Source organism: Silurus aristotelis, assembly GCF_946808225.1.
Source record: "Silurus aristotelis genome assembly, chromosome: 20".
NCBI classification, from domain to species: domain Eukaryota; kingdom Metazoa; phylum Chordata; class Actinopteri; order Siluriformes; family Siluridae; genus Silurus; species Silurus aristotelis.
In genome coordinates, this window is record NC_139593.1 from 3,149,474 (window position 1) to 3,172,043 (window position 22,570).

General features: G+C 43.9%; 1 protein-coding gene across 3 annotated transcripts in view; it reads left to right on the top strand.

The window, feature by feature from the left end:
- Positions 1 to 22,570, top strand: part of gcgrb (glucagon receptor b) — a 40,272-nt gene that overhangs the window by 1,334 nt on the left and 16,368 nt on the right. For 2 of the 3 annotated variants that reach the window (XM_083522607.1, XM_083522608.1), the window contains one exon: positions 22,048 to 22,150. In XM_083522607.1, coding sequence (XP_083378733.1) covers positions 22,100 to 22,150 — 51 coding nt within the window. In that variant the 5' untranslated portion in view covers positions 22,048 to 22,099. Of the gene's footprint in view, positions 1 to 16,888; positions 17,067 to 22,047; positions 22,151 to 22,570 lie in introns of all 3 variants that reach the window. The other variant, XM_083522609.1, reaches the window with a different exon arrangement.

A 22,570-nucleotide genomic window follows, 5' to 3' on the forward strand; every position in this document is an offset into this window, starting at 1 on the left:
AGCAATTCTTTTTTTTATCAATGATTTAATCTCGCTTTCAAGCTGTTACTATAGAAACCATAATGTTTTAACCAATCAGAACGTAGGATCCTGGTGTAACAGTATCTATGGAGCTCCAAATAGAAGAAGAGAAGTGTAATCTTTTCATAACGCTCTCTAACGTCTATATATAAAGCAGTGTGTGTTCAGGTATTTGTACTTATAGCAGTTAATCTGAAGGATTAAACACACACACACACACACACACACACACACACACATGGCTCAGTAGAACCTTTACCTTACAGGTTCCAAGGATTTAAATAGTTTCTGCTCAAGCGAAGGTCATCTTTATAAAAGTGAACAAATGAAATGTTGTGGAATCTGTAGCCATCTTCAGGGATCTTATGTGTAGTAAATATAAAGGTTCCAAATATTTTTTTTTTCTTCACAACTGATAATCAGGGGATGTCGGAATGTGTTGCAAGATTGTGTAACCTCGTCAATGCTTTCACTGAGCAGAAGAAAATGTTTTTTTGGGTAAACTGATAGAAAGCATCTGGAATTGGGGCTTTATTCACTAAGACCATAAAATTGGTATGTGATTTTTGAACATCTCATTCCACTTTTAGTCCTCGGTTGCTGTTTTAATAACTTCCACTCTTCTGGGAAGATGTTCCACTAGATTTTGTGGAGATTTTCACTCATTTAGGTACAAAGGTTTTAATATATAAAGTCAGGTACTAAGGTGAGGTGAGGTGAGGAAGCCTGAGGGTGAAGTCACAATTCCAATTCATCCCAAAGGTGTTCTGAGCTCAACAGCAGGTGATCTTCCACTGCAACCATGTAAAACATATCTTCACCGAACTGGCGTTGTGTACAAAGGTATTGTGATGCTGGAACAGGTTTGGGTCTCCTAGTTCAAGTAAAGGCAAAATTTCAGAGGAGAATGTACACAGCGATTTCACACGATACGAGTGAGAAACATGTCCTCAACATAAATCTCAGCATCATCGCTAGCAGCAAACACAGAGGAGGTGAGGACTGTGCCTAGAGATGAACATCACAGTGACATTGAGACATTCTGATGGACCTCACACACACCACACCATCACACACAACATTCATACCTAGAGATATAAACCTGCTAAGTCAAGTAGCCTATAAGCATGAACACACACACACACACACAATTTTCATCTCTGCTGTTTAAAGGGACACAAGCATTTACATTTGTTCCATGGGAAAGAGATTCTATATAAAAACTTTCTTTTCGGCTTCTCCCGTTAGGGGTCGCCACAGCGGATGCTCCGCACATTTGATTTGGCACATGTTTTACGCTGGATGCCCTTCCTAACGCAACCCTCCCCAATTTATCCGGGCTTGGGCCCGGCACTAAGAGTGGCTGGGGATGGTTCCCTGACTGGGAATCGAACCCGGGTCGCAGCGGTGAGAGCGCTGCATCTTAACCACTAGACCACCAGGGGACGGGAAAGAGTTTCTATATAAAGGTCTAAAATGTGTGTGTGTGTGTGTGTGTGTGTGTGTGTGTGTGTGTGTGTGTGTGTGTGTGTGTGTGTGTGTGTGTGTGTGTGTGTGTGTGTGTGTGTGTGTGTAAGAGAGTATCGACCCTTTAAAAAGTTCAAACTCCAGCTATCATGTCAAGTCACTAAAAGTCATTGAGCTGTTTCCATGCATGTGTGTGTGTGTGTGTGTGTGTTTGTGTGTGTGTGTGTGTGTGTGTGTGTGTGTGTGTGTGTGTTTGTTTGTTTGCATGCAGACATTGACCTATGTGTTTTGTAGCATTTACCAGACCATACCAAATTGGTCTGCAGTTAATTGACGGCATGGGTGTGTGTGTGTGTGTGTGTTTGTGTTGTTGCTATGTCAACTGCTGACTTTTATAGTCTAGGCCATATAAAAAACTTAAAATTCAAGTGATTATACATTATTAACTGTGTTGTGTGTGTTTGTTTGTGTGTGTACATTTATGATGTCAAAATCACCCCAGGAATTGTGTAACAATGTTGTTGTGTGTGTGTGTGTGTGTGTGTGTGTGTGTGTGTGTGTGTGTGTGTGTGTGTGTGTTTACTGCGGTATTGAAGTTTCATTGGGTTCTGTGTCATGAGTCTTTACTTCGTGTGTGTGTGTGTGTGTGTGTGTGTGTGTGTGTGTGTGTGTGTGTGTGTGGGTGTGTGAGTGTGTGTGAGTATGTTTATACACGTATGACTCCTATATTCCTTTTGCATGAATTCAGTAATTGTGTGTGTGTGTGTGTGTGTGTGTGTGTGTGTGTGTGTGTGTATATATTTATTTGTATGTGTGTGTGTGTGTTTTATCGGAGAATTAGAGAATTCCAGTATGCTGCCAAAAGACAAGAGTAATTTATTAAACCACACACACGCACACGCACACGCGCACACACACACACACACACACACACACACACACACACACACACACACACACATGCACTTTCTCTCTCTCTCTCTCTCTCTCTCTCTCTCTCTCTCTCTCTCACACACACACACACACACACACACACACACACACACACACACACACACACACACACACACACACACACACACAGAGTGTATGTCACTGCATAAACAAGAATCAAAACATCAAAACATCATCATTTAGTGGGTTGTGTGTGTGTGTCTGTGTACGTGTGTGTGTGTGTGTGTGTGTGTGTGTGTGTGTGTGTGTGTGTGTGTGTGTGTGTGTTTACCTGTTGACAGCGAGTTTTTGCAGTAAGAGAACTGAAACATTCTGTGTGTGTGTGTGTGTGTGTGTGTGTGTGTGTGTGTGTGTGTGTGTGTGTGTGTGTGTGCTAATCATTGATCATTAACAGCGATTATTCAGTATCTTACTGACTCAGCATAACTCATGTGACCCTTCTGTCATTTGACCCTAAAAACGGGTCACGTGGTTTTAATGCTGTTGTCTGATTGGCTGTGTGTCTCCTGGACAGCCAGGGGTCATGTGTACAGTGAAACTGTTTGATTGGCAGTGTGTCTGCACTTCCCGGGACTCAATGGAGCAGTTGTAGAGGATGGGAGTGATCAGTGGAAAAGTGGTATAGGAAAGAGGGATCAGTCGGGCAGCAGTAGAGGATGGAGGGATCAGTGGAAAAGTGGTAGAGGAAGGAGGGATCAGTCATACAGCAGTAGAGGCAGGAGGGATCAGTGGTGCAGTGGTGGAAGAAGGAGGGAACAGTCATACAGCAGTAGAAGGAGGAGTGATCAATGGAGTGGAAGCCAGTGGAGGAGCGTAGCAATGTGGGGAACTTAGAAAGGTTAAAAACATGGCATGCAGTTGTGTTCTGGATTACTTATAGAGGTCAGATGTTGCTCAGAGCCAGAGCTGTCTTTAGTGAGGTGCAGGAGTCCGGGCTCTAAATGACAAAAGACTGAACAAGCACTTTAGTGCGGATTGAAATTCCGAATTCTTCAGCTGTTGAAGGGAGAAATCAACAGCAGCATGGCACATTGCAAATGGACATTATGGTAGCCATATACATAGCAGGTTAACCCAAGTACAATTGCTGGCATGATGTTATCAGTAGTTCTTAGTGATTGTATCAAAATGTTTCGAAATTAATGGTGCTAACAGGTGCTATTCTCACCACATACATTACCACGACTGCGATTTCATCAAGTTAGAACAAGGAGCATACGTTTGCATACGGCGATGCAGCAATTAGTCTTTTGTGGTGTTTTGTTTGGCATATGCACTTCAAGACTGGAAGAGTATCACTGGAAGCTAACGAGATCTCAGGAAGACTTTCAACGAGCTCAACCCCTGGATATGACGAAACCATTCGGCTACTTGTGCATGATGATCATCGGAGAACAATCCACACAATCTCACTTCCACACACTCTATTTGCCAGATTTGGCTCCTGCGAACTTCACCCTCTTCTCGAAGATGAAGGTTCAGCTCAAAGGTTACTATTTTGACACCATTGTGAAGATCCAGTGCAGAAGGTGCTTGACATGCTTCAAATGGAAGACTCTCAGGACACGTTCCAAAAGTGGCAGGAACGCTGGGAGCATTGTCTTGCTGTGCAAGGCCAATATTTTAAAGGTGATAGTGTGTGAACATACGTAGATAAAGCACTTTTTTGTAAACAAAGCTATTCTCAAAACCTTTTGATAACACTTCCTAATATGTATTAATGCATTCATGCATTTTACATACACTCATGGTGCAAGGCATCATGGGAATATTGTGGATAGCAATTTTAATATCAGGTTCAAATAGGTACCATTCAGTTCCTCACCTAACTCGATTCGACTCAGCAGGAACAGTTATACCACTGATCTCCATTTAGTGTTGCAGTGTAGGTTTTGGGTCATCTGTAGACATAGTTACAGGAAGAGCTCCATCGCCAGAAGTACGAGAGGTTTGTGAACTCCTGTGTAGTCCAAGCACGTTTCATAATTGATAATGTTGTCAACTCTTGACCTAGTTTGTGTTGTGTTGCCTTGGCAATGGTCACCATGACAATCTGCACTTTATTTACATATTCCATGCTCGTTAGTCTCCAACCTACGCACATACGGTCCGTGCATGTGCCATGTTAATTACAGAGGCGGGTTTACTGCAACAGATGGACATGTTTAAATATGTGTAATGGCTAAAAAAAAAAAAGTGTACACTAGGGTATAAAATTCAAATGTAAAAGGTACTAATTTTTAAGTACTTTTTTTTTACATTTCCAATAACCAAGTATACATGTTGTATAAGAAATATTTATACATATATACAAATACAAACGCCTATATAGCAACTTTTGCTTGTGATGCAGTGCTCCCAGTTTCTGGGTCTAACAATATCTTAATTTTCTTCATTTTATTCCACTCTTCCTTGCTAAATTTCTCCCAATATAATCAAATTGCAAGAAGTTCTCCTGTGCACAGCACTCTTCAGTTTACACAGTTTTTCTCTAAGTCTTCCAAAATGCTAATTTCTTTTTCAGAAGCCATTCCTTTGTTGACTTGGATTTGGTAATTTTTTACATTATTGTGCTGGACATCTTTAGGTGAATCTTAATTACAGACCCACTCAAGCTAAGGAGAAGCAGCTCATTTGTATGATGCTTCTACCACCATCCTTCAACATATGAATGGTGGTTCTTTAAAGGGGTAAAAAGGAAAAGAAGGCATTTACTTGTCACATGTACAATTATATACCAGCAGTGTTGAGAATCTGGGGTCAGAGCGCAAGGTCAGCCATGACACAGTGCCCCTGGAGCACAGAGGGTTAAGGGCCTTGCTCAAGGGCCCAAATATTGGGCCCAAATATTGGTGCTTGAACTCCTGACCTTTAATTCAGTAACTCAGAGCCTTAAACACTGAGCTACTATTTTACCCCAATTGGTAACTTGGTAATAAGCTAATATGTTCACAATATTTTGTATTGTTTTGAACTGTCTAGATTGATGGTTTGGTTTACAGAATACCACTAAAATGTATTTGTGTTTTACTGACGAGCGTGAATTACTTTTATGCACGAGTTGTACGTGGCAATTCTGAGAACAGGGTTATTATTCTAAGAGGGTTTGCATACTTACGCAATCAGGTTATTATTAGTTTTCACTTTTTTCCTGTTTGCTTTTCACTTGAATGGTGTTAAAAAAGGTGCAAAAGATCAGACATTGGTTATTTCAGGTTTTTTTTCACATATCACAAAAACGTGCTATTTTAAACATAGCACCACTTTGTCTTCAACCAGTCAGTGTATCTTTAGTCTTTCTGATCCTCTTTTTAGTCTTATTAAAATGCATTGACAAATTGTCCACTGTTTGTTCCCACAGAAGGCAAAAACCTTGGGTGAGTGGAAGAAAATGAAAAATGTAAGATTAGCAGGTAAGTGTAGTGATAGTGAATGCCTGTAGGGGAGGAGGGTGGACATATAGTTTAATTTTTCAACACATAACATAATGGCATGTAGAGTACCGATCGCTAACATGACTGCCAAAAACTAGCTAACTGCACAAAGCTAAGTGAACAATAAAATCAAAGGAAATTGCCCTCTTACCTACTGTGTCTAAACATTTATGAATCCCTATGTGAAGAAGGTAGGTGTGTGCTCCTTCTTGTCTGTTCTCAACCTAAAGGGAGCCGGCAAAATGGGTGGAAGGGACAACAAAGGACAGGCTATCAATCAAAATAACAGGCTAACAATCAGATAAACAAACCAACAGTCAGACCAACATACCCACCAACAGGAAGCAAATGTCGCACAAAAGCTTCAAAATGTCGCACAAAAGCTGCTTTTTCAAGGAGCACACAATGGCAAGAAGTAGTTTAGGTGGTTACCAGGATATCCATTTGTGCCATTTACTAGATATGTATCATAAATGCCCCGGTGAAGGGAGAGCCTAGGGGGGATAAAGGGACCTGATAAAGGGAAACTTAAAGGTCTTCAGCTAACATGGGGTTAATATCAAAACGATATTTATGAACACCTAAGAGTTTACTATGTTTACAAATGATAACTGCATCTGTTTGTGATGTAAAAGTATTGGTGCCCCTTAATGATAAAATTGCGCATAATAAAAAGCCAATTGACGACAATTTAACACACTGCATGGAAAACCATTAGCTTTTGGCTCTGATTGGTGCGAGCACAGAAAGTGTACACTGATTGAGTATCTACTAATCCATCAACTCAGTGTCTTAACAATTACAATTCATTACAATTGCGAGAGACAGAACAGTATTTTAGTGACGAATCACAGATTTACACCCTCTGGGCTGTAACTCTTTTGCTCAAGTGTGTTTAAGGCTACGAATTCACTTGTATTCACTGGAGGTGAAGTGCTGCCTCTAAATTCCTCACATAACTCAGTTACACTAATTTTTTGTGAAGAAAAGTACTTTTGACATAAAGAATTAAGGGGGTCATTTGATTGAAAATAAATGCATTAGTGTTGTTGGAGTGCACACTTCTCTGTACACATGCTTACCTGTGTCTCTCTCTCTCTCTCTCTCTCTCTCTCTCTCTCTCTCTCTCTCTCTCTCTCTCTCGCTCTCTCGATTACTTTTTTTCCCTCTTTCATTTGTCAAATTCAATACTGCATTACATACATTACTGTGGGAATAGTGCAGCCATAAAACACAGCAAAATGCCAATTGTACAAGAACAAATGAAACAGATTTGCAGACATTTAATGATCCATTGCACCTTGAAAAAGGGATGAAGAGAAAATAACTAAATGAACTTCTCTGTGTGTGTGTGTGTGTGTGTGTGTGTGTGTGTGTGTGGTACTACTAAAGTCTCTGAGGTAGAATTTTGTGAATGTGAGCTACTTATAAAGGCTTTAAAGTAAATTTTTGGAGTGTGAGCTACAACTAGAAACTCTAGAAAATAACTAGAAAAATTTGTAGGTGTGACATTATTAGAAATGCTGAGACAATATTTGAGGGTAAGCTTCATCTAGAGACCCTGATGACTTATACCAGTGTAGATTTATTCATTGTGTAGCGACTTGCCGCCACGTCGGGCTGAACACAGACACGAGAAACTTAAATCGGAGTTAAGGTGTCTTTATTAGGGACCAAAACTAAAAGGAAGGGGATAGTGTTCTGGTGCCCGGAAAAAAACAGGGGTGAGGAGTGGCCAGAGCGGGAGAAGGAGCAGGGCGTTCTCACCTAAGGTCCCGACAGGTGGGCTGACTCTGCCACGGTCACTATCGGCTCGTAGGGGTCGGGGTCTTCCTGCGCAGGGTTGATGAATCTCCCTCAGTTACGAGGCGTTGCGAGGATCCGGCAGGAATTCCTCTTCCACATCTGCCTTCTTTTGCCTGTAGCAAGAGAAATAGGAGAGAGAGCCACTATTAGTTGGGAGCCCAAGGTTCTCCACCTCACTGCTGGCGGTTGAGTTCGGAACACTTGCCTCTTACATGAGGCAGAGTAAATTAGCAGTTATGAGGTAAAATTTCCAAAAGTTTGTGTGTAAAGTTTAATTAGTGGCTGATTGATGAAATTAAAGTCACTTTGAGTTCATTCATTAAAATGCAATCGTGAACCTGTTGTAAATCCAGTATATGTATAAAGTAAAATGGCAAGTTTAAAGAAAAAAGTATCTGAGATGCATTAGTGAAGATATGAGACAATGTAATAGGGTACACAATATAGACCAAAGTATTGGAACAACATATAAGGTAACACTTAATAAGCACACTTTAAAATCTTGAGAGTGGAGGTTATCATAACAGCAAATTGGAAGTAATTCTGGAATCAGATGTTCAAAATCACATATCAGTCTTATGTAAGATGTGCACAAACTTTTGGCCATATAGTGTATGAATAATGGAAAAAAAGCAGTAGGTTGATCTGCACACGACATGAGGTGTGTGTGTGTGTGTGTGTGTGTGTGTGTCGGGAACAAAAAGAAGATAAAAGTCTGGAAGGTGTAAAAGCTTTTGATCTCCATCATATTTGCTGTGTGTGTGTGTGTGTGTGTGTGTGTGTGTGTGTGTGTGTGTGTGTGTGTGTGTGTCCATGTGGGTTTTCTATTCTCCTGAGGCGAGACATATTGGATGCTGTGTGTACGTAAAGCAGAAGAAAAGTCAGGGTTCCCAAACACCACACCGCAGTCACACACTTCACATTCTCCTGCTGCCTCTCTGTCATTCCTCATTCCACACACTCCGATGCCGATTTAACATCCTTTATTTCAGCATTAAAAGAGAATAAACGTGTGCGATGGGTGTGTTTGAGGAGGGAAAGACCAAGACGTTTAGTAAAACAGGAAGCAGAGGAAACGCTAATGTAATACACAAACGCACTGATAGAAAAAACACGCTAGTTTTAATCTGTGGAATGACTTTTAGACTGAAACGTCTGCAAAAGTAATATAGTCTGAGATTCCAACTCACTGATTCCTTTTTTCATCCTGATATCTGCACAGAGCTGTTGAAGTCAGATTGTCAGTAGTGGGTTTTTTAAGAATGTTCTAAGTAAACAGGCTAAAAATGTGAATGTTGGTCTATAAAGTGATGTTTATTTATTTAGTTATTTGTGGAAGGAGTCTCCAGTTTTAGATTTTGTTTTTTAACTCTCAGTCATAAGCAGTGATGAACAGTGCAGCTTTTTCATGTATCTGTACTTTTTTAACATATTTTCTTTTAGGGAGACTTTTTTTTCTTCATCTCCATACCCCCCTGTCCTCTAAATCTGCCTCTTTCAAAACAACTACCTGCATGTCTTCCCTCACCACATCCATAAACCTCCTCCTTGATCTTCTTCTTTTCCTCCTTCCTGGTGTCTCCATCCTCAGCATTCTCCTACTGATATACCCCATGTCCCTCCTCTGCACATGTCCAAACCATCTCAATCACACCTCCCTCACCTGGTCTCCACAACATCCTCTATGCGGTGTCCGTCTAATGAACTCAATTCTAATCCTGTCCATCGTCGTCACTCCCAACGAATACCTCAACATCTTCAGCTCTGCTACCTCCAGCTCCACCTCCTGTCTTTTACTCAATGCCACTGTCTCTAATCCATACAACATCGCAGGTCTCACCACAGTCCTCTAAACTTTCCCTTTCACTCTCACAGATACTCTTCTATCACAAATCACTCCTGCTATCACTCTTCTCCACCCACTCCACCCTGCCTGCACTCTTTTCTTCACTTCTCTAACACACTCTCCATTACTTTGCACTGTTGACCCCAGGTACCTGAACTCCTCCACCTTCTCCACCTCTTCTCCCTGCATCCGCACCCCTCCACTGCCCTCCCTCTCATTCACACACATGTACTCTGTCTTACTCCTACTGACTTTCATTCCCCTTCTCTCCAGCGTGTACCTCCACCTCTCCAGGATCTTCTCAACCTGCTTCCTACTCTCACCACAAATGACAATATCATTTGACTTCATTACATTTTAATGTCAAATATATTACTTTTTACTAAAATCAGTCGTTAGTTTTTATTTATGAACTCCTCAACTTATCACCAACATACAGTTTAACAGCAAGCAGGACATTTTGAGAGGAATAAATGAATGGACTTTAACTTGCCAAAACACTTGTGGCTCTATTTATTAGATCAGTGTGCTGAGAGTCACGTTCGAGTCTTTCCATAAACTGAGTTGATTAAGCAAAGAGTCTTGTGACAAAAATGATAATAGGACTGTTATCGTCGTAATAAATCCCTACTTTTGAAAGCAATTCCTTTTGTACTTTTACTCAGGTGAAAGTTTAAGGGGACTCTTTCACTGGAGTCATATTTGACCTTGTGTATCTCTACTTTAACTCAAGTACATGGTTTGTGTGCTTCATCCAGCACTGGTCATAAAAAAAGGAATGGAAAGAGACAATGGTAAGGGAAATGCTGTTTATTGCTGCCATAATGCACAGATCTTGAGAACGGAAACAGTTTGTAACTCTAGGTAACTCTCACAGTGCACCATGTCTTCCTGGAAGAATTGTAATGGTTAGTGGGGTCCTGTGGTGAAAGAGAAAAAAGAACACTAGGGGGTGTGCTACTGTAGAAAAATAATGGAGATTGGGGTGATGAGAAGAACCCTGCTTCATAACACCACTCCATAATATAGAGTAGTGATAACAATGTGCAAAGTTCAGTCACATCATGTTTAGTCACAATTTCAAAAAGAATATGTTAGTGTGAGTGTATGTATGTGTGTTTGTGTGTGTGTTTGTGTGTGTGTGTGTGTGTGTGTTTGTATGAGTGTATAACAGTGGATGGGGGTTTAGGACACAATCTGTATGAATCCAGTTTTGTAGCATGTGCTCTGCTATATGTAGACTGAGCGTTTTAGGTGTCACTACACACTCAAAACACACACATTACTAAAAAAAACACAATCACACCACTCAACAACACATACAACTGCACACACACACCTACATCATTCAAATACACTAATGATACACACACACAAACCAGTGATAACATACCATTTAACAGCACACACACACACCACACACACACACACACACACACACACACACACACACACACACACACAGACACACACACTGCAACTTGACATCACTGTGTGCGTTTTCCCTTTTTGATTTGTTGCCTGCTTTACTGTGTGTGTGTGTGTGTGTGTGTGTGTGTGTGTGTGTGTGTCGGTCTCGTCTGATTTACACACTTATTTAAACAAATGCACTGTTGAGAATTGATGTATAGCACCAACACAATGCTAATGATTTGCACACCTTCCTGCAAACAACAGATTATATACACACAATTATTACCACAAATGGATGGATGGATGGATGGATGGATGGATGGATGGATGGATGGATGGTTGGATGGATGGATGGATGGATGGATGGATGGATGCATGGATAGAGGGATAGATTGATGGATGGATGAATGGATGGATGGATGGATGGATGGATGCATGGATAGAGGGATGGATTGATGGATGGATGGATGGATGGATGGATGGATGGATGGTTGGATGGATGGATGGATGGATGGATGGATGCATGGATAGAGGGATGGATTGATGGATGGATGAATGGATGGATGGATGGATGGCTGGCTGGATGGATGGATGGAGGGATGAATGGATGGATGGATGGATGGATGGATGTATGGATGGATGGATGTATGGATGGATGGATGAATTGTGTTCAATGCTGTGAACTCACACCTGAACTTCCTGTCAATCACACTCACCAGGGTCTATGAGTTAACAATGCTAACATTAACAACAGGAGAGAAGTCTTTGTTCTGCATCATGTCCTGTGGTGGGTGGGGGTGAGGGCTTTTTTTATCCTGTCCAGAAATCATTTTCAAAAAAATTATAATTTGCATTTTGGAACCATTCTGGTGTAACATAGAACAGATGCAGACTTCGTTTTAAATTCTAACATAAACCAGAAGAAAATAAACCCGGACTGAGCGAAAAACAAGTCAGATATATGGAGATAAAATGATGAGAAAATGCAAAAATGGGAAATGAAGCGATGGGAACTAAACCAACTGAGTGCTGAAGTGAAGAAGTAGCTGATTTGGCGTATCATCTGGTCATCCTTTTCTTAGCAGTCTGGTGATATTCTCCATTTCATATTTTTATGATAAAGGAAATGTGAAATGAACTTCATCATTTATGCTTTGCAGTAGCAGTGGGTTGTTTACGAACAATTCGTTGATTTTTTGACACCTAGAGCGATTTGTTTGTTTCGTTGACGTTCGCTTTGACTGCGCATTCGACGTGAAAACAATGGCAACAGCTCTGTACAGGAAGCAGAAATGATTCATTTCTGTTTCTCCTCATTTCCGCTTGGCTGCGATCTTCCTCTGTTGACCTCGGCCTAAACTTTTAACCGAATGTAATAAAAAAATGTCGGAGTAAAAACGTCGCAGTGGTTCGATAGCTAATAAATAATCCAGATTTGATGAGACTCAGACTAAACTCTATCATGCGTCCGAACAAGTGATGTGAATAAATAAAAGCTGGACGGATGTGAGACTACGGGCTGAAAATGGCTCCTGCGTTTCTATAAACAGAGAGATAAGAGCACTTATTTGTCACTCTAGTGTTTTTATATAAACACGGTTTGTTTTTTTTCCTCCCAATAGGCTAATTTCCTGTCTCTGCTACACGCCCGAATGAGCTGCAAGAACACTGTCTATGATTTTCACGTCCATTTCGCTTGCAAATTGACTTGACAACAGGACAATAATAGACGTGCAAGAAGCCATGTATGTTTTTCATATATAAATAATTGGATCGTTTTTCAAAAAGATGAAAACTCTGATATTGCATTGATGTAAATAAAGTAGCGTTTCTTGCGCTCAGTTTATCAACTAACTATGCGATTCGAATTTGTCACGACTTTCACCTAGCACGTGTCGTACTCCTTCAACTTTTAGCATTTCTGTTCTTCTGTAAGGTTATTTTATTAGATTTTACTGGATTTCTGTATGCTAAATATAACTATATTTGTAAGTAGCTAATCGAGTCTAATAGATCAGACACTAAAGGGGAACCATTGATTCATTATTGTTTCATCATTATTGAGGTCAGCACTGGTAAAGACTGATAGACACTGATGGAGACAGATGGAAAGTGACATGCACTGATTTAGAATCATGGAGACTGTTATGTAATACAGTATAATGGAAGACTGAGGGACACTGATGTATACAGAGGAAGACTGAGGGACACTGATGTATACAGAGGAAGACTGAGGGACACTGATGTATACAGAGGAAGACTGAGGGACACTGATGTATACAGAGGAAGACTGATGTATACAGAGGAAGACTGAGGGACACTGATGGAGACTGATGGTGATCAATGGATACTGGTGGAGACTGATAGACACTGGTGGAAACTGATGGACATGATGGAGAATGATGGTGTCTGTCAGATAATTGCTAGAGACTGAGGAAGACTGATGGACACTGAGGAAGACTGATGAACACTGCTGTATACTGAGGGAGATTGATAGACACTGATGGAGACCGATGGACACTGATGTATACAGAGGAGACTGATGTATACAGAGGAAGACTGATGTATACTGAGGAAGACTGATGTATACTGAGGAAGGCCGATGGACACTGTTGGAGACCGATAGTCATTAATGGATACTGATGAAGACTGATGGACATTGGTGGAGAATGATAGACATGATGGAGAATGATGGTGTCTGTCAGATTATTGCTAGAGACCGAGGAAGACTGGTGGACACTGATGGACACTGAGGAAGACTGATGGACACTGAGGAAGACTGAGGAAAATTGAAAGACACTGATGGAGACCGATGGTGATTAATGGATACTGATTTAGACTGGTGGACTCTGATAGACACTGATGGAGACTGATGGTGTTTAATGCATAATGATGAAGACTGATGGACACTGGTGGAGACTGACGGACATTTATGGACACTGATGGAATAATGGACAATGGAAGAAACTAGTGAACACAGATGCCCCTGGATGGAGACACTGATGGAGACATTGAAGAAGACTTTTGGACACTGGTGGAGACAGATGAAGACTTTTGGACATTGGTGAACACTGATGGCCACTAATAGACATTAATGGAGATAGATGGACACTGATGGAGTCTGATAGAAAACTGCTACACACCGATGGACACTGAAGACTAAGTCAAGCGGAATTTCTCCAGAAGTAATCAAAAAACCCATTTCTTTGTGATTTTCACAGCAGTCTGGATTTCCTTCTCAGTATTTATAATTTAAGTAGAACAGAGAAGATGAAAAAGCTCCTGTCTCTATCTGCTCTTCTATCTTTGCTAATTAGGATTCAGCAGGAGTGTCTGGATGGTCACAGTTTTCCAAGAGCACTGACCCCATTAAGGAAAAAGCGAGAGAAAGTCTCTCCTCTTGTTCCTTTCATCTCCGAATCAATTATCATCCAAACTGCAATGCAGGACCAAGACCAGCTCTCACATCTGTGAGATGAAATACACAGAATTAAGATCGAAGATACAAACCAAGTGTTTTAGTTCAGAACGCCAGCATCCTCACACTCTTGTGTTCAGCAACAAGATAGAGCTTTTCTTCATTGCACATATAGGTGGTCTAAATATTATTCATGGAAATTGAGACTCCAGAAGATATCATTCTCCTGATAGCTGATTTTCTTCAGCACAGTGGGAGTTTAAATAAGAAATAATAAAAAAAAATTAGCTGCTTGGAGTCAACACTTAGTTTTTAAAGAAGAAGAAGAAGAAGAAGAAGAAGAAGAAGAAGAACATACGTTTGGTTCCAAATGGTGGACTAAACCCCAAAGAGGTCTTTAAATCCTCCTAAATGTTCAATGTCTCTCTATTCAGATCAAAGCTAGAGTATTCACTTAGATTCGATATTTTCCACCATTACAATTCCCCTGTGAGCACAAAGCTTCATGAAGATATGCTGTACATGGGTTGGAGTGAAAGATCTCCTGCTTTAGAGCTCTAACCTCAACTCTACTTAGATTTTACACTGACTGCACCACAGGCCTCCTAACCACAGGCCTCCTCAACTCACCCCCATCAGTATCTGACTTTACTAACACTCTAATGGCCGAAGGAATCTCCACAAATCTCCACAAGCAAACTCTAACATCTGGAGGAACATCTTAACAGAAGAGTGAGGCTTATTAGAACAGCAAATGGGGACTAAATGTGGAATATGATGTTCAAATTTGAGTGTGTTAGCCGAGCATTGTGTGTTAGCTGAGCAGTGTGTGTTAGCTGAGCAGTTTGGTTAGCCGAGCAGTGTGTGTTAACCAAACAGTGTGCGTTAGCTGATCAGTGTGTGTTAGCTGAGCAGTGTGTGTTAAGCCAAGCAGTGTCTGTTAGCTAAGCAGAACAGTGTGTGTTAACCAGTGTGTGTTAGCTGAGCAGTGTGTGTTAGCTGAGCAGTGTGTGTTAGCTGAGAAGTGTGTGTTAGCCGAGCAGTGTGTCTTAACCAAACAGTGTGCGTTAGCTGAGCAGTGTGTGTTAGCTGAGCAGTGTGTGTTAAGCCAAGCAGTGTGTGTTAGCTGAGCAGTGTGTGTTAGCCGAGCAGTGTGTGTTAACCAAACAGTGTGCGTTAGCTAATCAGTGTGCGTTAGCCGAGCAGTCTGTGTTAGCCAAGCAGTGTGTTTTAAGCCGAGCAGAACAGTGTGTGTTAACCAGTGTGTGTTAAGCCAAACAGTGTATGTTTTCTGAGCGGTGTGTGTTAGCCGAACAGTGTGTGTTAGCCGAGCAGTGTGTGTTAGCAAAGCAGTGTGTGTTAAGCCAAACAGTGTATGTTTTCTGAGCTGTGTGTGTTAGCCGATGAGTGTGTATTAGCTGAGCGGTGTGTGCTAGCCGAGCAGCGTGTGTTTGCTGAGCCGTGTGTGTTGGCACTAGGGGTCAGTGGAGCGTGTTAGCCTTAAATGGCTCTCAGCTCGTTTAATCACACACTCAGGACTCAGGATGCTAATACGCTTTTAATGAGTGCTTATAACCGCATTGAAGCGAAGCAGCACATTCACACTGTACTCACGTCATATAGATTTAAACACAGCACACACACACACACACACACACACACACACACACACACACACACACACACACACACACACACACAAACTCACATCTTTGTGCCATAATTTCATTAGTGTTAATGCGCACAGAAGGGTGCATTTTACACACACACACACACACACACACACACACACACACACACACACACACACACACACACACACAGAGGTAAGCCGAACAGGAATTTCACACTGTTCCAGTAACAAGGACAAGTTCAGATCAACACACATACAATACACACACACATGAGCACACACACTCTTACTTTTTGAGATTAGTATTACAGTGTGTATCCTTAAGGTGAGATGTGTGTGTGTGTGTGTGTGTGTGTGTGTGTGTGTGTGTGTGTGTGTGTGTGTGTGTGTGTGTGAGTGAAGTGTAATAGAGGGTGGGATGTGTAGTATTGATTGTATTATCTGTGGCAGCTACAATCACTTGACACAGTTTGAGACACTGCTGCTTTTTCTGATGGCTGCTCTGTGTGTGTGTGTGTGTGTGTGTGTGTGTGTGTGTGTGTGTGTGTGTAATGATAGTGTTTGTGAAACAGACACAGAGAGATCGTTACCACAGCACAGAAGATCGTTTGCCTCCACGTGTAATCTCCAGGGCGTTAGCATTGAGATTAAATCAGTGCTGCGAGACCCGGCTTATTTCAAGAGCCGTGTGTGCACGTGAGTGCATGCGTGCGTGCATGTGTGTGTGTGTGTGTGTGTGTGTGTGTGTGTGTGTGTGTGTGTGTGAGACATCCAAACCCCCGTGCCTTTACATCCTGCTGGAATCCCGGGGTCTTACATGGTTACAGTGTGGAACAGGATGGAATTTGAAACGTTTTAGCCAAAAAATTTTTTCACGTTCAGGGTGTTTTTTGCAGAAACGTTTCAGATTCCGTTCCGTTCTCCGGCTTCAAGAACGACGCCCACCTTCTCGCACACCGCACAAGGTCACCAGAGGTCATCCAGGGAGGAACACGGACTCCAGCGTGGACTTTCCTGAGAAGTCTGTGAAGCTGTGAGCGACCTGAAGGGGTCCAAGCACTTCTTGTGTGTGATGTATGACTGTGTAATTCCACTGCCTACCTGTGGCAATAAACCATTAGTTACCCCTTACCTACTGCCCCCCCCACCCCCACCCCCCCCCAACACACACACACACACACACACACACACACACACACACACACACACACACACACACACACATTAGTATAAACCACAATCAGTCTCTGTGACCATGTCATAATTTGTTTGTGTGTGTGTGTGTGTGTGTGTGTGTGTGTGTGTGTGTGTGTGTGTGTGTGTGTGTGTGTGTTTGTTTTGTTTTGTTTTGTTTATTCCTCTTTTTTACAAAAAAAACCCTTAAGAAAAAAATCCCAAACAAATAAATCAAAAGGAACAAATAAAGTAAACAGAAAATACATCAAATATATAATAAATAAATAAATAAATAGGGTATACAAGTATATTAAATAAACATTAAATAAGCAAATAAATGTGTAAAAAGAAAATAAAAAACATAATAAAATAATAAATAAATTACACAAATACATTTAAATATAAACAAAAATGAAGCAAAATTAAAAAGTAAATTAAGTAATAAACACAAATAAAAACTAAATAATGCAAATAAATATGTAAATAAATAAATAGGTTCACTAAGAAATATCCATCCATCCATCCATCCATCTTCTCCCGCTTATCCGATGCCGGGTCGCGGGGGCAGCAGTCTAAGCAAAGATGCCCAGACTTCCCTCTCCCTAGACACTTCTTCCAGCTCTTCCGGGGGGACACCAAGGCGTTCCCAGGCCAGCCGGGAGACATAGTCTCTCCAGCGTGTCCTAGGTCTTCCCCGGGGTCTCCTCCCAGTGGGACGCGCCCGGAACACCTTCCCAGGAAGGCGTCCAGGAGGCATCCGGAACAGATGCCCGAGCCACCTCAGCTGACCCCTCTCGATGTGGAGGAGCAGCGGATCTACTCCGAGCTCCTCCCGAGTGACTAAGCTTCTCACCCTATCTCTAAGGGATCGCCCAGCCACCCTGCGGAGGAAGCACATTTCGGCCGCCTGTATCCCGGATCTTGTCCTTTCGGTCATGACCCAGAGCTCATGACCATAGGTGAGAGTAGGAACGTAGATTGACTGGTAAATCGAAAGTTTCGCCTTGCGGCTCAGCTCCTTCTTCACCACGACAGACCGGTACATCGACCGCATTACTGCAGAAGCTGCACCGATCCGTCTGTCAATCTCCCGTTCCACCCTTCCCTCACTCGTGAACAAAACCCCAAGATACTTAAACTCCTCCACTTGCGGCAGGAACTCCCCACCAACCTGAAGTGGGCAAGCCACCCTTTTCCGACTGAGGACCATGGCCTCGGATTTGGAGGTGCTGATTCTCATCCCAGCCGCTTCACACTCGGCTGCAAACCGTCCCAGTGCATGCTGAAGGTCCTGGTCTGATGAAGCCAACACGACAACATCATCTGCAAAGAGCAAAGACGAAATCGTGTCGTCACCAAACCGGACACCCTCCGACCCCTGGCTGCGCCTAGAAATTCTGTCCATAAAAATTATGAACAGAACCGGTGACAAAGGGCAGCCCTGCCGGAGTCCAACATGCACCGGGAACAAGTCTGACTTACTGCCGGCAATGCGAACCAAGCTCCTGCTTCGGTCATACAGGGACCGGACAGCCCTTAGTAAAGGGCCCCCGACCCCATACTCCCGGAGCACCCTCCACAGGCCGCCGCGAGGGACACAGTCGAATGCCTTTTCCAAATCCACAAAGCACATGTGGACTGGTTGGGCAAACTCCCATGAACCCTCCAGCACCCTGTAGAGGGTATAGAGCTGGTCCAGTGTTCCACGGCCTGGACGAAAACCACATTGTTCCTCCTGAATCCGAGGTTCTACTATCGGCCGTATTCTCCTCTCCAGTACCCTGGCATAGACTTTCCCAGGTAGGCTGAGAAGTGTGATCCCCCTATAGTTGGAACACACCCTCCGGTCCCCCTTCTTAAAAAGAGGGACCACCACCCCGGTCTGCCATTCCAGAGGCACTGTCCCCGACCGCCACGCGATGCTGCAGAGGCGTGTCAGCCAAGACAGCCCCACAACATCCAGAGACTTGAGGTACTCAGGGCGGATCTCATCCACCCCCGGTGCCCTGCCACCGAGGAGTTTCTTTACTACCTCGGTGACTTCAGCTTGGGTGATGGACGAGTCCGCCTCTGAGCCCTCAGCCTCTGCTTCCTCAATGGAAGACGTGACGGCGGGATTGAGGAGATCCTCGAAGTATTCCTTCCACCGTCCAACGACATCCCCAGTTGAGGTCAACAGCTCCCCACCTCTACTGTAAACAGCATTGGTGGGGCACTGCTTTCCCCTCCTGAGGCGCCGGACGGTTTGCCAGAATCTCTTCGAGGCCAGCCGATAGTCCTTCTCCATGGCCTCACCGAGCTCCTCCCAGGCCCGAGTTTTTGCCTCGATAACCACCCGGGCTGCAGTTCGCTTGGCCTGCCGGTACCCGTCAGCTGCCTCAGGAGTCCCACAAGCCAACCAGGCCAGGTAGGACTCCTTCTTCAGCTTGACGGCATCCCTTACTTCCGGTTTCCACCACCGGGTTCGGGGATTGCCGCCTCGACAGGCACCGGAGACCTTACTGCCACAGCTCCGAGCGGCCGCTTCGACAATGGAGGTGGAGAACATGGTCCACTCGGACTCAATATCTCCGGCCTCCCTCGGGATCTGGTCAAAGCTCTGCCGGAGGTGGGAGTTGAAGATCTCTCTGACAGGAGGCTCGGCCAAACGTTCCCAGCAGACCCTCACAGTACGCTTGGGTCTGCCGAGTCTGTCCAGCTTCCTCCCCCGCCATCGGATCCAACTCACCACCAGGTGGTGATCAGTTGACAGCTCCGCCCCTCTCTTTACCCGAGTGTCCAAGACATACGGCCGCAGGTCAGATGAAACGACCACAAAGTCGATCATCGACCTGCGGCCTAGGGTGTCCTGGTGCCACGTGTACTGATGGACACCCTTATGCTTGAACATGGTGTTCGTTATGGACAAACTGTAACTAGCACAGAAGTCCAATAACTGAACACCGCTCGGGTTCAGATCAGGGGGGCCGTTCCTCCCAATCACGCCCCTCCAGGTGTCACTGTCGCTGCCCACGTGTGCATTGAAGTCTCCTAGTAGAACGACGGAGTCCCCAGTCGGAGCACTGTCCAGCACCCCTCCCAGAGACCCCAAGAAGGCCGGGTACTCTATACTGCCGTTTGGCCCGTAGGCACACACGACAGTGAGAGACCTATCCCCGACCCGTAGGCGCAGGGAAACGACCCTCTCGTTCACCGGGGTAAACTCCAACACATGGCGGCTGAGCTGGGGGGCTATAAGCAAACCCACACCAGCCCGACGCCTTTCACCATGGGCAGCTCCAGAGTTGTAAAGAGTCCATCCTCTCTCGAGGAGTGTGGTTCCAGAGCCCAGGCCGTGCGTAGAGGTGATCCCGACTATCTCTAGTCGGAACCTCTCAACCTCACGCACAATCTCAGGCTCCTTCCCCGCCAGCGAGGTGACATTCCACGTCCCTAGAGCTAGCTTCCGTGTCCAGGGATCGGGTTGTCGAGGCCTCCACCTTCGACTGCTGCCCGATCCTCTTAGCACCGGCCTCTTACGGTCCCTCCTGCAGGTGGTGAGCCCACTGGAAGGCGGCCCCACGTCGCTCCTTCGGGCTGAGCCCGGCCGGACCCTGTGGGGGAAGGCCCGGCCACCAGGCGCTCGCATACGAGCCCCAACCCCGGGCCTGGCTCCAGGGTGGGGCCCCGGCTGCGCCATACCGGGCGACGTCACGGTCCCTGATGTAGTATCTCTCATAAGGGGTTTTGAACCCCTTATGGGTTTTGAACCCCTTAGGGGTTTTGGTTCAAAACCCCTAAGAAATATAAAAATAAAATAAAAACACCACAATGACACAAGTTATGTGATTTCTTTGCACTACATGACATTCTGTCATTTGAACCACAGTCTGTGGCCCACTGCCCTGCTTTTGTGTGTGTGTGTGTGTGTGTGTGTGTGTGTGTGTGTGTGTGTGTGTGTGTGTGTGTGTGTGTGTGGGCTCCTTTCAGTATAGGAAAACTGTTCTCCCTCCTCAGAGACACACACTCCTGCTCATTCAGTTCCTGTTTACTGTGAGATGACATGAATTTGATGATGACCATAATGATGACCATAATGATGATGATGATGATGATGATGATGATAACACATCATGCATGCTGCACAAACACACATCTTTATTAATGGCTGCAGGATCTATAATAAGCGCATGTTTTATTTTATAATAACCATCATTTTACAGTCCCAGTGTGTAGCTGCTGTGAGAGATGTGATGTTCGTGTGTTGCGTGTTGTGTGTTGCGTGTTGTGTGTTGTGTGTTGTGTAAGATGCTGAGAGAAGCCAAACGCCTGATTTTTATTAAATCTTTTGAGAAGCATGAGGAGAAAGCCGTTCACACTGTTGGTGTGGAGGCAGTGATGGCTGGTTATCTCCTTGTCTCTTTCCTCGAATGCAGAGTTAGAAATTGTGTACAATATAGAGCCAAACTTTTTTCTGTTTGAACATCCCAGTCCACATCCAAGTCCACATCCCAGTCCAAATCCAAGTCCACATCCCAGTCCACATCCAAGTCCACATCCCAGTCCAAATCTAATTCCACATCCCAGTCCACATCCAAGTCCACATCCCAGTCCACATGCAAGTCCACATCCCAGTCCAAATCCAATTCCACATCGCAGTCCACATCCAAGTCCAATTCCACATCCCAGTCCACATCCAAGTCCAAGTCCACATCCCAGTCCAAATCCAATTCCACATCCAATTCCACATCCCAGTCCCAGTCAGACACTCGTGGTCACAGATTAGGATGCTAGTGAGAACAGGAAGTTAAATGTAACTCTAAATGGATATAAATGGATAATATTTAATGCTTTGTAAATGTAAAGTGTCACGTATTTGTGTGGACTCGTCTCCATGTAGGTGCGATGTTGAGGGTGGCAGAGTGAGGATGCAGTGACTCTCAGGCTGAGGGATGTTCCTGCGGTTGCTTCTGCTCCTCTTAACCTTCTCCTCACACACACAGGTAACACGCTCACCTGCACAGTGTTTCACAACATTAACAGCATCGGTGTGTCCAACACTGATTCTAACACTGACTCAAACACTGAGAGTCTAACACCGACTCTAATACGGACTCTAACACCAACTCTTAACACTGAGAGTCTAACACTGATTCTAACACCGACTCAAACACTAAGAGTCTAACACCGACTCTAACACCAACTCAATCACTGAGAGCCTAACACAGACTCTAATACGGAATCTAACACCAACTCTTAACACCGACTCTAACCCCAACTCAAACACTGAGAGTCTAACACTGACTCTAATACGGAATCTGACACCAACTCTTAACACTGACTCTAATACTGACTCTAACACCAACTCTTAACACTGACTCTAACACCAACTCAAACACTGAGAGTCTAACACTGACTATAAT